This window comes from Oncorhynchus keta, chromosome 30, assembly GCF_023373465.1.
Source record: "Oncorhynchus keta strain PuntledgeMale-10-30-2019 chromosome 30, Oket_V2, whole genome shotgun sequence".
Classification (NCBI taxonomy): domain Eukaryota; kingdom Metazoa; phylum Chordata; class Actinopteri; order Salmoniformes; family Salmonidae; genus Oncorhynchus; species Oncorhynchus keta.
This window is the reverse complement of record NC_068450.1, coordinates 26,445,696-26,463,540: the sequence shown is the minus strand read 5'-3', so window position 1 is coordinate 26,463,540 and position 17,845 is coordinate 26,445,696. Positions and strand designations below refer to the sequence as shown.

Sequence of the window (17,845 nt, the reverse complement as noted above, 5' to 3'; positions counted from 1 at the left end):
AATATTTTTGGCTCTATAACAAAGAACAAACAGCAAAAACATATACATGATCAAATACAAATCTTAGAATCAACTATTAAAGACTACCAGAACCCACTGGATTCTCCAATTACATTGAATGAACTACAGGACAAAATACAATCCTCAATGAAATGATCAAATATACAGACCACAATTTCCAATTGGCTAAATTTAAAACATACAACATTATAAAATCCATGTACACAAACAACAAGTGTGCAGTTAAAGTTGGCAAAAAACACACATTTATTTCCACAGGCTGTGGGCTGCAGCTCCCGGCCTAACCCTACTAGAATCTGATGTCAATCTAGTGTTTGGTGATGATCTGGTGCCTCTGTCCCCAACCAAGGAGGGCCTACAGCAGCACCTAGATCTTCTGCACAGATTCTGTCAGACCTGGGCCCTGACAGTACATCTCAGTAAGACTAAAATAATGGTGTTACAAAAAAGGTCCAGTTGCCAGGACCACAAATATAAATTCCATCGTGACACCGTTGCCCAAGAGCACACAAACACCTATACAAATCTCTGCATTTTAACATCAGCACCACAGGTAACTTCCACAAAGCTGTGAACAATCTGAGAGACAAGGCAAGAAGGGCCTTCTATGCCACAAAAGGAACATAACATTTGACATACCAATGAGGATCTGGCTAAAAATAATTGAATCAGTTATAGAACCCATTTGTAACGGCGTTCTTCGTTTTTCAAAAGAGAGTCGGACCGAAATGCAGCGTGGTTGTTACTCATGATCTTTAATGAAGGAAAACGGAACGATACATGAAATAACTATTACAAAATACAAAACAACAAACGGAACGTGAAATCTAATTACAGCCTATCTGGTGAAACTACACAGAGACAGGAACAATCACCCACAAAATACAAAGCGAAACCAGGCTACCTAAATACGGTTCCCAATCAGAGACAACGAGAATCACCTGACTCTGATTGAGAACCGCCTCAGGCAGCCAAGCCTATACAACACCCCTAATCAGCCGCGATCCCAAATACTACAAACCCCAATACGAAAATACAATAACATAAACCCATGTCACACCCTGGCCAGACCAAATAATAAAGAAAACACAAAATACAATGACCAAGGCGTGACACCATTGCCCTTCATGGTTGTGAGGTCTGAGGTCCGCTCACCAACCAAGAATTCACAAAATGGGACAAACAACAAATTGAGACTCTGCAGGCAGAATTCTGCCAAAATATCCTCAGTGTACAAGGTAAAACACCAAATAATGCATGCAGAGCAGAATTAGGCCGATCCCCACTAATTCTCAAAATCCAGTAAAGAGACGTTAAATTCTACAACCACCTAAAATGAAGCAATTCCCAAACCTTCCATAACAAAGCCATCACCTACAGAGAGATGAACCTGAAGAAGAGTCCCCTAACCAAATTATGAGAAAATTAAAAGATAATTACTTGACACAATGGAAAGAAATTACAAAACAACAGAGCAAACTGGAATGCTATTTGGACCTACACAGAGAGTACACAGTGGCAGAATACCTGACCACAGTGGCAGAATACCTGACCACAGTGGCAGAATACCTGACCACAGTGGCAGAATACCTGACCACTGTGATTGACCTAAAATTAAGGACATCTTTGACTTTGCACAAACTCAGTGAGCATAGCCCTGCTATTGAGAAAGGCCGCTGAAGGCAGACCTGGCTCTCAAGAAAAGACAGACTATGTGCTCACTGCCCACAAAATGAGGTGGAAACTGAGCTGCACTTCCTAACCTCCTGCCCAATGTATGACAATATTAGAGATACATATTTCCATCAGATTACACAGACCCACAAAGAATATGAAAATAAATCTAATTTTGATAAACTCCCATATGAACTGGATGAAATACCACAGTGTGCCATCACAGCAGCAATATTTGTGACCTGTTGCGACAACAAAAGGGCAAAAGAACAAACACCATTGTAAATATAACCTATATTTATGTTTATTTATTTTCCCTTTTATACTTTAACTATTTGCACATCATTACAATGCTGTATACAGACATAATATGACATGTGAGTGTAATGTTAACTGTTCATTTGTTATTGTTTATTTCACTATTGTTTATTATCTATTTCACTTGCTTTGGCAATGTAAGATCCAGATGGGCCCAGACAGAACAGACCCAGACAGAACAGACCCAGACAGAACAGACCCAGACAGAACAGATCCAGACAGAACAGATCCAGATAGACCCAGACAGAACAGACGCAGATAGACACAGACAGAACAGATCCAGACAGAACAGATCCAGATAGACCCAGACAGAACAGACACAGATAGACACAGACAGAACAGACACAGATAGACCCAGACAGAACAGATCCAGATAGACACAGGCAGAACAGACACAGATAGACCCAGACAGAACAGACACAGATAGACACAGACAGAACAGACACAGATAGACACAGGCAGAACAGACACAGATAGACACAGACAGAACAGACACAGATAGACACAGACAGAACAGATCCAGATAGACCCAGACAGAACAGATCCAGATAGACACAGACAGAACAGACACAGATAGACCCAGACAGAACAGATCCAGATAGACCCAGACAGAACAGACACAGATAGACACAGACAGAACAGACACAGATAGACACAGACAGAACAGACACAGATAGACCCAGACAGAACAGATCCAGATAGACCCAGACAGAACAGACACAGATAGACCCAGACAGAACAGATCCAGATAGACCCAGACAGAACAGATCCAGATAGACACAGGCAGAACAGACACAGATTGACACAGACAGAACAGAACAGACCCAGACATAACATATCCAGACAGAACAGATGCAGACATACCCAGACAGAACAGATCTAGACAGAACAGACCCAGACAGATCATATCCAGACAGAACAGATCTAGACAGACCCAGACAGAACAGGTCTAGATAGACCCAGACAGAACAGATCCAGACAAAATCGATCTAGACAGATGCAGACTGAACAGACCCAGACAGAACAGATCCATACGAAACAGATCTGGACAGATCTAGATAGACCCAGACAGAACAGATCCAGACGGAACAGATACAGATAGACCCAGACAGAACAGATCCAGATAGACCCAGACAGAACAGATCCAGACAGAACAGATCTTGATAGACCCAGACAGAACAGATCCAGACAGAACAGATCCAGATGGGCCCAGACAGAACAGACCCAGACAGAACAGATCTAGATAGACCCAGACAGAACAGATCCAGACAGAACAGATCTTAATAGACCCAGACAGAACAGATCCAGACAGAACAGATCCAGATGGGCCCAGACAGAACAGACCCAGACAGAACAGATCTCGATAGACCCAGACAGAACAGATCCAGACGGAACAGATACAGATAGACCCAGACAGAACAGATCCAGATAGACCCAGACAGAACAGATCCAGACAGAACAGATCTTGATAGACCCAGACAGAACAGATCCAGACAGAACAGATCCAGATGGGCCCAGACAGAACAGACCCAGACAGAACAGATCCAGATAGACCCAGAAAGAACAGATCCAGACAGAACAGATCCAGACAAAACAGATCTAGACAGACCCAGACAGAACAGATCCAGACAGAACAGATCGAGACAGATCCAGACAGAACAGATACAGATAGACCCAGACAGAACAGATACAGACAGAACGGATCTAGACAGAACAGATCTAGACAGACCCAGACAGAACCGACCCAGACAAAACATATCCAGACAGAACAGACCCAGACAAAACAGATCCAGAAAGAACAGATCTAGACAGACACAGACAGAATAGATATAGATAGACCCAGACAGAACAGATCCAGACAAAACAGATCTAGACAGACCCAGACAGAACAGACCCAGACAAAACATATCCAGACAAAACAGATCTAGACAGACACAGACAGAACAGATCTAGATAGACCCAGACAGAACAGATCCAGACAGAACAGATCTAGACAGACCCAGACAGAACAGACCCAGACAGAACAGATCCAGACAGAACAGATCTAGACAGAACAGACAAAGACAGAACAGATCCATACAGAACCGATCTTGACAGACCCAGACAGAACAGACCCAGACAAAACAGAACAGATCCAGACAGAACAGATCCAGACAGGACTGATCTAGACAGACTCAGACAGAACAGATCCAGACAGAACATATCTAGACAGACCCAGACAGAACAGATCTAGACAGACCCAGACAGAACATATCCAGACAGAACATATCTATACAGAACAGATCCAGACAGAACAGACACAGACAAAACATATCCAGACAGAACAGATCTAGACAGACACAGACAGAACAGACACAGACAAAACATATCCAGACAGAACAGATCTAGACAGACCCAGACAGAACACATCTAGACAGACCCAGACAGAACAGACCCAGACAGAACATATCCAGACAGAACAGATCTAGACAGAACAGATCCAGACAGAACAGATCTAGACAGAACATATCTAGACAGACCCAGACAGAACAGACCCAGACAGAACAGATCTAGATAGACCCAGACAAAACATATCCAGACAGAACAGATGCCGACATACCCAGACAGTGGAGTCACTGGACGGGACCATAACTCGGCTGTGTAGTGAGCTTGTGGCCCCGGCTCCTGTAGACAGAGTCTGAGTCCCAAATAGAACCCTATTACCAATATAGTGGATCAAGTGCCAATTGGCAGCAAGTGTTCTACAGAGGTCAGGAGAATTGAGTGTGACGTCTGGCTGGTGGATACACCACCAACAGGAACCCTAAAGGAGACCATGAGACCAGCGTGCCTCGACCATGTTTAGCTAGCTAGCCCCAGCCATTATGATGGTTTAGATAGTACTGTTAGACCTAGCTAGCCCCAGCCATTATGATGGTTTAGATAGTACTGTTAGACCTAGCTCGCCCCAGCCATTATGATGGTTTAGATAGTACTGTTAGACCTAGCTAGCCCCAGCCATTATGATGGTTTAGATAGTACTGTTAGACCTAGCTAGCCCCAGCCATTATGATGGTTTAGGTAGTACTGTTAGACCTAGTTAGCCCCAGCCATTATGATGGTTTAGGTAGTACTGTTAGACCTAGCTAGCCCCAGCCATTAAGATGGTTTAGGTAGTACTGTTAGACCTAGCTCGCCCTAAGAGGAGCTATCAGGCAACAACCCCCCCTCCTCCTCCCTCCCCCCGTTCCTTAGACCCCATACACTAAACAAGCTTGTAGTTCGCCCATGTGCTTCTAAGGAAACCTAGGTTCCCTTACAGCTGCAATCTGGAACTTTGTTCGTTATCTGCAAAACGTACATTTAAAGCAATTGACAGCGCTGGGTAGTTACATTTTGAAATGTAAATAGGGTCTACAGGGTAGCTGGTTCAATATATCGTTCTCTGATTAAGGCAACCAGTAAGTTTGTGTTATTTAAAATGTGGTTTGATAAAGAGAGGAAGATGGAGTATTTTATGTACTTCCCTCAGTCGACTTACAGGGAGGGTGCTGCTGAAATCTGCAAATTCTTTCTGTTCGCTTTTATTGAATTCCATAATGGGCTGGTATAAGCCAATACGCAGGCTGGGCACACATCAAAGACACCACATCCCCATCGAAAAATATTTCCTCTGGAAAACTTCAGATTGTCAAAACACAGACAAAGCCCAAAATTGGCAAAGGTTGGAGGGCTGAGCAACACGGTTCACCTTTTTAGACTGGACCTCTGCTGCCCCTCTGTGGTCATATGGTATCATAGCAAGATGGGAACTCTCAATTTTCTTCCCCAAATCCTTTTCCCTGCTACTCCCCCTTTGCCAGGATGTGCATGTGGGCTTTCAGATTGCCAGTAATGAATGACGGCTGTCAAAATCAGAGACATTTTACGTTTAAGTCATTTAGCAGACGCTCTTATCCAGAGCGACTTACAAAGAGACAATGGGTGACAATGGCATTGAAGTGTAATAAAGCCAGACTTCCATGGTGGTATTTATGTATTAAATAGAAGCAGAAGCGGGCTCCCAAGTGGCGCAGCAAGAGGTGTAACTACAGACCCTGGTTTGAATCCAGGCTGTATCACAACCGGTCGTGATTGGGGAGTCCCATAGGGGAGCGCACAATTGGCCCAGCGTAGTCCGGGTTATGGTTTGGCCGGAGGAGGCCGTCATTGTAAATAAGAATTTGTTCTTAACTGACTTGCCAAGGTAAAAAAAACTGGTTGGCTGCAAAAGGCCTGTTTTCAGATTGGAATGTAATTACACGCCCATAATGCAAACCACACATGATGCAGTGATTACTTCGCAGATGTGACGGGACGGGGGGTGTGGTTCAGCTGTGTCGGACCGCTCTAATACAGGATGAGTAAAGGCTAATAAGTGCACAACTTTTGAGAAGAAAAAATATATCATTTTTTGTAAAATGTTTTAATTAATATGATTTTAAGATGTATTTTTTACTGGCTATTAATGTAATAATACAGTCATTGAACCACTGTAGGAACTGTCAATCAAAAGTTTTTAACAATCAGCCAATAGGAGAGCTGCAGTTGGGGAGAGCCTTGCTAAACTTGCCTGATTGGCATGCTGTTTTTGGATAAGACCACAACCCAATAGCGGTAAGGATAGAAACAGCTAGTTTTGAGCTGCACTTAATTTCACCACCCAGACCCAATATATTATGTATTTCTTTATTCTCTCTCTCTCATGTTTACATTGCCAAAGCAAGTGAAATAGATCAAGTTTACATACACTTAAGTTGGAGTCATTAAAACTTGTTTTTCAACCACTCCATAAATGTCTTGTTAACAAACTATAGTTTTGGCACGTCGGTTAGGACATCTACTTTGTGCATGACACAAGTCATTTTTCCAACAATTAGTGACAATTAATGACAATTAGTCATTTAGGTCAACATTGGATCATTCAGAGATCCTCACTGAACTTCTGGAGAGAGTTTGCTGCACTGAAAGTAATTGGCTGAATAATTTTGCACGCCCAATTTTTCCGTTTTTGATTTGTTAAAAATGTTTGAAATATCCAATAAATGTCGTTCCACTTCATGATTGTGTCCCACTTGTTGTTGATTCTTCACAAATAAATACAGTTTTATATCTTTATGTTTGAAGCCTGAAATGTGGCAAAAGGTCGCAAAGTTCAAGGGGGCCGAATACTTTCGCAAGGCACTGTATTTACAATGGTGTTTGTTCTTCACTGGTGGCACTTTTGTTGTGGCAGCCGGTCACAAATTGTATTGCTGTGATGGCACACTGTGGTATTTCACCCAATAGATATGCGAGTTTATCAAAATTAGATTTTTTTTTCTCATTCTTTGTGGGCCTGTGTAAACTGAGGGAAATATGTGTCTCTAGTATGGGCATACATTTGGCAGGGGGTTAGGAAATGCAGCTCAGTCTCCACCTCATTTTGTGGGCAGTATGCACATAGCCTGTCTTCTCTTGAGAGCCAGGTCTGCCTTCAGCGGCCTTTCTCAATAGCAAGGCTATGCTCACTGAGTCTGTGGGGTCTGTTTGTGTTTGTGAACAGAGCCCCAGAACCAGCTTGCTTAGGGGGCTCTTCTCCGGGTTCATCTCTCTGTAGGTGATGTCTTTGTTATGGAAGGTTTAGGAATCACTTATTTTTATGTGGTTGTAGATTTTAACAGCTGTTTTCTGGATATTGATCATTAGCGGGTATCGGCCTAATTCTGCTCTGCATGCATTATTTGCTGTTTTACGTTGTACACTGAGGATATTTTGGCAGAATTCTGCATGCGGAGTCTCAATTTGGTATTTGCCCCATTTTGTGAATTTTTGGTTGGTGAGCTGACCCCAGACCTCACAATCATGAAGGGCAATGGGTTCTGTAACTGATTCAATTATTTTTAGCCAGATCCTCATTGGTATGTCAAGTTTTATGTTCCTTTTGATGGCATAGAAGGCCCTTGCCTTGTCTCTCAGCTCGTTCACAGCTTTGTGGAAGTTACCTGTGGCGCTGATGTTTAGGCCAAGGTATGTATAGTTTTTTGGGTGCTCTAAGGCAACGGTGTCTAGATGGAATTTGTATTTGTGGTTCTGGCGACTGGACCTTTTTTGGAACACCATTATTTTGGTCTTACTGAGATTTACTGTCAGGGCCCAGGTCTGACAGAATCTTTGCAGAAGATCTAGGTTCTGCTGTAAGCCCTCCTTGGTTGGGGACAGAAGCACCAGATCATCAGCAAACAGTAGACATTTGACTTTAGATTCTAGTAGGCTGAGACCAGGACTGTTCCAGTGTCCTCCCCAATTCGTTGGGGCTTAAGCTGCATCCCTATCTCACCCCATGTGAAATGTGTGTTTTTTGCCAATTTGTTACGTTTGTTTTTTTGCCCATTTGTACTGCACACTTTGTGTGCATGATTGTGTACATGGTTTGTATAATGTTGTATGTTTTTACCCCAAGACCACTTTCCATCAATTTGTTTAGCAGACCCTCATGCCAAATTGAGTAAAATGCTTTTTTGAAGTCAACAAAGCATGAGAAGACTTTGCATTTGTTATGGTTTGCTTGTTTGTCAATTAGGGTGTGCATAGCCAATTGGAATTTGTGGTCTGTATATTTTATCATTTAAGGTTCTCTCTCTCTCTCTCTCTCTCTCTCTCTCTCTCTCTCTCTCTCTCTCTCTCTCTCTCTCTCTCTCTTTCTCTCTCTCTCTCTCTCTCTCTCTCTCTTTTTCTCTCTCTCTCTCTTTCTCTCTTTCTCTCTCTCTTTCTCTCTCTCTCTCTCTCTCTCTCTCTCTCTCTCTCTCTCTCTTTCTCTCTTTCTCTCTTTCTCTCTTTCTCTCTCTCTCTCTCTCTTTCTCTCTCTCTCTCTCTCTCTCTCTCTCTCTCTCTCTCTCTTTCTCTCTCTCTCTCTTTCTCTCTTTCTCTCTTCTCTCTTTCTCTCTTTCTCTCTTTCTCTCTTTCTCTCTCTCTCTCTCTCTCTCTCTCTCTCTCTCTCTCTCTCTTCTCTCTCTCTCTCTTTCTCTCTCTCTCTTTTCTCTCTCTCTTTTCTCTCTCTCTCTCTTTCTCTATTTCTCTCTCTCTCTCTTTCTCTCTCTCTCTCTCTCTCTTTCTCTCTCTCTCTCTCTCTCTCTCTCTCTCTCTCTCTCTCTCTCTCTCTCTCTCTCTCTCTCTCTCTCTCTCTCTCTCTCTCTCTCTCTCTCAGTAACTAGGCAGGCCCAGAGGCAGTACAGCCTGTTCTGTACCCAGCAGTCAGCCAGTAAACTAGTGAGTCAGTATGGAAGCTGGAGCAATTATCATTGTGAAAAGGACTCATGTGCCCCCAGGACAAAATATACTGACTCAGCCAGAAGACAACAGCATCATTGCTTGCTATTCCAGTAGATGTTTTCTGGTTTGGAGAGGGTTTTGGGTGCTCAGTGTGATGAGACAGAGTGCCCTGAAATGGTTCAAACATGAGTAGTGTGGAAGGCAATCTTTCTCCAGAGGACACACACTGGCCTCGCGTTACCATGCCTCCAAAATCATGTTGTTGTCACGCCTTCCTGTATTAAGGAAGTCTGGTTCGCAGCGAGGCTAATTCTAGAGTGCTGCTATTGTTCACAGGGCCCGAGTGGAGTCATCACATGCAGAAAAAGAAACGTCCTCTCACTGTCAACTGCATTCGTTTTCAGCAAACTTATGTGTAAATATTTGAACATAACAAGATTCAACAACTGAGACATAAACTGAACAAGTTCCACAGACATGTGATGAACATAAATTGAATAATGTGTCCCTGAACAAAGGGGGGGTCAAAATCAAAAGTAACAATCTGTATCTGGTGTGGCCACCAGCTGCATTAACTACTGCAGCTGGTGTCGCGAATGGTTGAGGGACAGCTATTGGGGAACAATAACATTTAAAACATTTAAATAGTACTGTCCTCATGGACTCAGATTTGCCAGTTCTTGCTGTGAGATGTTACCCCACTCTTCCACCAAGGCACCTGCAAGTTCCCGGACATTTCTGGGGGGAATGGCCCTAGCCCTCACCCTCCGATCCTACAGGTCCCATACATGCTCAATGGGATTGAGATCCGGGCTCTTCGCTGGCAACGGCAGAACACTGACATTCCTGTCTTGCAGGAAATCACGCACAGAACGAGCAGTATGACTGGTGGCATTGTCATGCTGGAGAGTCATGTCAGGATGAGCCTGCAGGAAGGGTACCACATGAGGGAGGAGAATGTCTTCCCTGTAACGCACAGTGTTGAGATTGCCTGCAATGACAACAAGCTCAGTCCGATGATACTGTGACACACCGCCCCAGACCATTTATTTTTATTTATTTTTTATTTCACCTTTATTTAACCAGGTAGGCTAGTTGAGAACAGGTTCTCATTTGCAACTGCGACCTGGCCAAGATAAAGCATAGCAGTGTGAACAGACAACACAGAGTTACACATGGAGTAAACAATTAACAAGTCAATAACACAGAGAAAAAAGGGGAGTCTATATACAATGTGTGCAAAAGGCATGAGGAGGTAGGCGAATAATTACAATATTGCAGATTAACACTGGAGTGATAAATGATCAGATGATCATGTACAGGTAGAGATATTGGTGTGCAAAAGAGCAGAAAAGTAAATAAATAAAAACTGTGGGGATGAGGTAGGTGAAAATGGGTGTGCTATTTACCAATAGATTATGTACAGCTGCAGTGATCGGCTAGCTGCTCAGCTAGCTGATGTTTGAAGTTGGTGAGGGAGATAAAAGTCTCTAACTTCAGCGATTTTTGCAATTCGTTCCAGTCACAGGCAGCAGAGTACTGGAACGAAAGGCGGCCGAATGAGGTGTTGGCTTTAGGGATGATCAATGAGATACACCTGCTGGAGCGCGTGCTACGGATGGGTGTTGCCATCGTGACCAGTGAGCTGAGATAAGGCTGAGCTTTGCCTAGCATGGCCTTGTAGATGACCTGGAGCCAGTGGGTCTGGCGACGAATATGTAGCGAGGGCCAGCCGACTAGAGCATACAAGTCGCAGTGGTGGGTAGTATAAGGTGCTTTAGTGACAAAACGGATGGCACTGTGATAAACTGCATCCAGTTTGCTGAGAAGAGTGTTGGAAGCAATTTTGTAGATGACATCGCCGAAGTCGAGGATCGGTAGGATAGTCAGTTTTACTAGGGTAAGCTTGGCAGCATGAGTGAAGGAGGCTTTGTTGCGGAATAGAAAGCCGATTCTTGATTTGATTTTCGATTGGAGATGTTTGATATGGGTCTGGAAGGAGAGTTTGCAGTCTAGCCAGACACCTAGGTACTTATAGGTGTCCACATATTCAAAGTCGGAACCATCCAGTGTGGTGATGCTAGTCGGGCATGCGGGTGCAGGCAGCGATCGGTTGAAAAGCATGCATTTGGTTTTACTAGCGTTTAAGAGCAGTTGGAGGCCACGGAAGGAGTGTTGTATGGCATTGAAGCTCGATTGGAGGTTGGATAGCACAGTGTCCAATGACTGACCCTCCACCTCCAAATCGAACCCGCTCCAGAGTACAGGCCTCGGTGTAACGCTCATTCCTTTGAAGATAAACGCGAATTCTACCATCATCCCCGGTGAGACAAAACCGCGACTCGTCAGTGAAGAGCACTTTTTTCCAGTCCTGTCTGGTCCAGCGAAGGTGGGTTTGTGCCCATAGGCAACGTTGTTGCCGGTGATGTCTGGTGAGGACCTGCCTTACAACAGGCCTACAAGCCCTCAGTCAAGCCTCTCTCAGCCTATTGCGGACAGTCTGAGCTCTGATGGAGGGATTGTGTGTTCCTGGTATAACTCGGGCAGTTGTTGTTGCCATCCTGTATGTGTCCCGCAGGTGTGATGTTCGGATGTACAGGTGTTGTTACATGTGGTCTGCCACTGCGAGGACAATCAGCTGTCTGTCCTGTCTCCCTGTAGCGCTGACTTAGGCATCTCACAGTACAGACATTGCAATTTATTGACCTGGCCACATCTGCTGTTCTCATGCCTCCTTGCAGCAGGCCTATGGCACGTTCACGCAGATGAGCAGCGACCCTGGGCATCTTTATTTTGGTGTTTTTTAGAGTCGGTAGAAAGGCCTCTTTAGTGTCCTAAGTTTTCATCACTGTGACCTTAATTGCCTACCGTCTGTAAGCTGTTAGTGTCTTAACGACCATTCCACAGGTGCATGTTCATTAGTTGTTTATGGTTCATGGGAAACCGTGTTTAAACCCTTTACAATGAAGATTTGTGAAGTTATTTGGACTTCTATGAATAATCTTTGAACAGGGTCCTGAAAAAGGGACGTTTCTTTTTTTGCTGAGTTTATAAGAACTCCTATATTACTTCAATGTATCTAAGACTTTGCATTTGTTATGGGTTGCTTGTTTCTCAATTAGGGTGTGCATAGCCAATTGGAATTTGTGGTCTGCATTTTTTATCATTTAAGGTTCTCTCTCTCTCTCTCTCTCTCTCTCTCTCTCTCTCTCTCTCTCTCTCTCTCTCTCTCTCTGTGTCTCTGTCTCTCTCTTTCTGTCTCTGTCTGTCTCTGCCTGTCTCTGTCTCTATCTATCTCTCTTTCTCTGTCTATCTGTCTGTCTCTCTCTGTCTGTCTGTCTGCCTGCCTGTCTGTCTGTCTGTCTGTCTGTCTGTCTGTCTGTCTGTCTGTCTGTCTGTCTGTCTGTCTGTCTGTCTGTCTGTCTGTCTGTCTGTCTGTCTGTCTGTCTGTCTGTCTGGCTGTGTCTGTCTGTCTCTGTTTGTCTGTCTGTCTGTCTGTGTGTATCTCTCTGTGTCTCTCTCTTTCTGTCTCTGTCTGTCTCTGTCTGTCTCTGTCTCTATCTATCTCTTTTTCTCTGTCTGTCTCTCTCTTTCTCTCTGTCTGTCTCTATCTGTGTGTCTCTCTGGCTCTGTCTCTCTCTCTCTGTCTCTGTCTGTCTCTGTCTCTATCTATCTCTCTTTCTCTGTCTGTCTCTGTCTGTCTATCTATCTCTGTCTCTCTCTGTGTGTCTCTCTCTGTCTCTCTCTCTCTCTCTCTGTGTCTCTCTTTCTCAACAGTGTTGAGTCTGTGAATGATGGTCTATTTCACACGGTGGAGCTCCTGATTCAGAACCACTCTCTGAGCCTGGTGGTGGACAAGGGATCCCCCAAGAGTCTGGGCAAGCTGCCCCGCCAGCCCTCTTTGGACCACATTACACAGCTCTACATAGGAGGTAAACAGAGACACATATAGCACACATACCTGAAAGGACCCATTACTCCTTAGAAACACACAGAACAATTTGCACTGTGCATACCTACAGATGTTTTCTTTACACATTGAAACTGATGTACCGATGAAATGGCAGGTCAACAAACCAGAATAATGAATAATACCCCCTCTTTCTTCCATCCCTCCCCTCCTCCCCTCCAGGTATACCCTTAGCGGTGGTGGCATCAGGCCTGCGTTCAGGTCCCGACCGCAGCCCCCAGGCCTTCAATGGCTGCATCCACAATGTCAGGATCAACGGAGAGCTCCAGGATCTGGGGGCAGCGCCACGCAGGGGGGAAGGCATCCTGCCAGGCTGCCACTCCTGCAGTGTGTGTGCCCAAGGCGCCTGCAGACAGAGGGGGGAGACGGGTGTGTCCTGCGAGTGCCCACCCAGCCGCAGCGGATCCCTCTGTGATCAGAAGACTGCCCCCAGCCCCTGTCAGAGCAGCAGGTATGGCCTGTCTAACAGCTACATATCAGATTGCCCCAGTCAGAGCAGCAGGCATGGCCTGTCTAACAGCTACATATCAGGCTGCCCCTGTCAGAGCAGCAGGTATGGCCTGTCTAACAGCTACATATCAGATTGCCCCAGTCAGAGCAGCAGGCATGGCCTGTCTAACAGCTACATATCAGACTGCCCCTGTCAGAGCAGCAGGTATGGCCTGTCTAACAGCTACATATCAGATTGCCCCAGTCAGAGCAGCAGGCATGGCCTGTCTAACAGCTACATATCAGACTGCCCCTGTCAGAGCAGCAGGTATGGCCTGTCTAACAGCTACATATCAGATTGCCCCAGTCAGAGCAGCAGGCATGGCCTGTCTAACAGCTACATATCAGACTGCCCCTGTCAGAGCAGCAGGTATGGCCTGTCTAACAGCTACATATCAGATTGCCCCAGTCAGAGCAGCAGGCATGGCCTGTCTAACAGCTACATATCAGATTGCCCCTGTCAGAGCAGCAGGCATGGCCTGTCTAACAGCTACATATCAGACTGCCCCTGTCAGAGCAGCAGGTATGGCCTGTCTAACAGCTACATATCAGATTGCCCCAGTCAGAGCAGCAGGTATGGCCTGTCTAACAGCTACATATCAGACTGCCCCTGTCAGAGCAGCAGGTATGGCCTGTCTAACAGCTACATATCAGATTGCCCCAGTCAGAGCAGCAGCCTGTCTAGGACTGCCCCTGTCATGGCCTGTCTAACAGCTACATATCAGATTGCCCCAGTCAGAGCAGCAGGTATGGCCTGTCTAACAGCTACATATCAGACTGCCCCTGTCAGAGCAGCAGGTATGGCCTGTCTAACAGCTACATATCAGACTGCCCCTGTCAGAGCAGCAGGTATGGCCTGTCTAACAGCTACATATCCAAGACACCTCAATATATGCCTTTAATCATAACTAAAAATCCATAATGAACCTCATCCTCAACACATTAGTACATTCACAAGCATACAAATGGACTCATGCTTTTACACTTGCTCATGTTTAATAATGTTATAAAATATTAATAATATGTACTCAATGTGTATGAATTATGAATTTACTATTGTAAAGTGACTATTCTACTGGATGTCATAAGGTGAATGCACCAATTTGTAAGTCGCTCTGGATAAGAGCATCTGCTAAATGACTTAAATGTAAATGTAATGTAAATGAATTATTAAACACACATCAATTACCATTCCTCACATGAAGTGTAAACCTCTTTGTTTCAGGTGTATCCATGGGCTGTGTGTGCCTAAGGCATCATCTTACAGTTGTCAGTGTGCTGAGGGCTACACAGGGCAGTACTGTGACAGGAGAGAGGAGCCCCAAGCCTGTAGGAGACACCAGTGTAGACACGGAGAGTGTAGGGTCACAGGGAGTGGGGAGCCCTCCTGCCACTGCCAGCCAGGCTACACTGGCCCTGCCTGTGCCACCGGTGAGAGGATTAGACACACACACACCTAGGCGGTTTCCAACATTGAGAAACTGTTTCTGTAAGGACATTCTACTGCGTACAGAAACTTGACTATCAGAGGTCCATAATAAGAATAATAGGCTATACAATCTGAAATCGTCCATGTCAGAGTAAAATAAGTTACTGTGAAGCTCTCCCATTGACCTCTTTTAGATGTGACGTGCCAGGGAGAGGCGGTGCATGAGCTGCTGAAGCGCCAGCAGCCCATGAACACGTGCACCTCCACCAGTAAGATCCCCCGGGTGGAGTGTCCCCGTGCCTGTGACGGGGGCCTCTGCTGCGCCCCATCTAAGAGCCGGAGGCGGAAAGTGTTCTTCAAGTGCACCGACGGGAGCTCGTTCTCCGAGGAGATTGAAATCACCCTGGAGTGTGGCTGTGCCAAGTGCCCATTGTAATATCCAGCTATCACCATGGAAATAGCCACAAACTAAATAAAGGACCTGCTGCCAGAGACCAAAAATAAAATATATTGTAAAATAAAACATAGAACTTATTTTTATTAATGGATTTTTTTTTAAAGAAGAGACTTGATCATTTAAAATATAATGTTTTATATTATTGTGTCATATGAAGTTATTTTGTACCTTAAAAAAAACAAAAACAGATTAACATTCCTGAAAGTATATGAATTTATATGTATAAATCTATATAAATGTATAACCCGAGCCCATGGTTTTTATTTGCCCAGTGTATTATTGCATGTGATTGTACGTGTTGATAGGATAGGGGAGTCTTTGGACACTTTAAATGTGGAGCGAGAAGCTGAGGAAGCAATACAAAAAGGCTGCGAAGAGAAGGAGAAGATGGTGCTGCATCTCCCCAGACATAAAAAAGAGGAAGGCAGTCTTTTTCCTGACCTTCAGCTCTGGAGGAGGCAAACAAGGAACTGTCCCACTTTGCTTCCCAGCTTTATAACGGACCTTCCCCACCACCAAGCTAGCTGAGCTCACGCTAAAGGACATGAACTCTTATCCACAGAGCTTACAAACAGTGATTTATACTTTGTGCCATAGGAAAACCTTTTACATTGTTACTGATTTGTATTTGTTTGGTGTGCCACATCAGAGATTCTAGAGTACCAACAGGCCAAGATGGCTTCTACAGTTTCCTGTCAGCCAGTGAAGTTCTCCTGAAATTCTGTACTGTGTGTTTCTCTGTGTTTCTTACATGGTTGCATGACAGACACAAAGAGTCTGAGGCAGAATGTGAACTTTGTTTATGATACGGCGACGGAAGACCCTGCCAATATACGATGGTTCCACCATAGAAATAGGATCCTAGAATCCTGTATATTTTAATAATAGAAGGTATTCTATTTTTATGACAAACTCATGATGTTTGTCCTGGTGTCCAGGTATCATCAGCAAGGTAAGGTGTTGCTGATGTGTCTATGTGGTCACTGCTCCGTTGGAAAAGGACTTTATAACACCTGGCCTGGGAAATCTTTGTTGGACTTGAATCATAACCGTCTGTTACTAATAACATTATTAATTAAGCCCATTAGTACCGGATTGAAGTCATCACAGGACGTGAGGTCTCATCACAGTCGTCCCCCTGTCAGTCAGAATATATCCAGTAACACTTTGTTCATTTTGATTTGATTATAGTACAACATCAGGACACTGCTTTAATGTACCGTACATTTCAAATAAAGTGTTACCAAATATACCTCAATTGAGAGTTTGTCAGTGATCAAGTTCAGTACTCCCATTACCCCCAGTCCCTCACCCTAACAACTCCAATACCACCATGCCTCAAATACATGACATTGAATGCTTCCGTATGTATGGAACGTGTAGGCTCTACAATGTAAATGATCTGTCGTGAGATGCCTTGTATTTTATAATAATAACGAGTATTATGTTGGCCATAATATAAGTTGCATTCTCCAGATATAGAATTTATTTCTGGTAAAACATGAACTTGTGAATGATGAATAATTATGTTCAATGTTGAAATTAAATCTACCGTGAAACGAGTCTCTGTGTCTGAGTTAATGTACTGTAGGACTGACTGGTTACACTGCATGCTGTGGACATTGTAGAAATGCTCGAAGTAGACTAATGTTTGTACAATATTGTGCAAGTCCCTTGGAAAGATTTCCTTTTTTAGAAAAGGCTTCAACTTCCCTGTGTCTTTAATCAAACTGCAAATATTTACAAAAAGAATCCACTTCAAGAGGAAATGATCTGTATTTGAAATCAATGGTGGGCCTCGGGGTGGAAAGCTTTCCCATGCAACAGTGACAACTACAATAATCCTCTCGTGAGTCCTTTAATGACTTATTTGGGAGCTTTGGCTATTCACACAGTTTGAACTCTAGTACCTAATAGATCATGAAATCACAGGAAGGGCATATGTTGTCTTCTGTTTATTTCCCACCATTTCAATCTGTTTGTGTTTAGTCTTCCAAACATCCCCTGGACACCAGCCAGTCCATGTCTTTGATGTATCCCAGAAGTAGCACTGCTGATTCTAAGGGCCACCTAATCATCGGGCCCTTCATTAGTTCAATCAGCAGTGCTACTTCTGGAATACATCAAATAACTGGCTTGGGGGTAGCCTACTTGAGGAGAGGTTTGGGGAACACAAGTGTAGTTGCTGCTTGTGCTGAAGGGCTCCCGAGTTGCGCAG

The 17,845-nt window shown here is 44.3% G+C and overlaps 1 protein-coding gene across 2 annotated transcripts in view; it reads left to right on the top strand.

The window, feature by feature from the left end:
• Window positions 1-17,190, top strand: part of LOC118375671 (slit homolog 3 protein-like) — a 501,749-nt gene extending 484,559 nt beyond the window's left edge. For both annotated transcript variants that reach the window (XM_052488085.1, XM_052488084.1), the window contains 4 exons: window positions 13,060-13,214; window positions 13,415-13,703; window positions 14,967-15,172; window positions 15,365-17,190. In XM_052488085.1, the coding sequence (XP_052344045.1) occupies window positions 13,060-13,214; window positions 13,415-13,703; window positions 14,967-15,172; window positions 15,365-15,606 (892 nt within the window). In that variant the 3' untranslated portion in view covers window positions 15,607-17,190. The remainder of the gene's footprint in view (window positions 1-13,059; window positions 13,215-13,414; window positions 13,704-14,966; window positions 15,173-15,364) is intronic.
• Window positions 17,191-17,845: the final 655 nt, after the last annotated feature.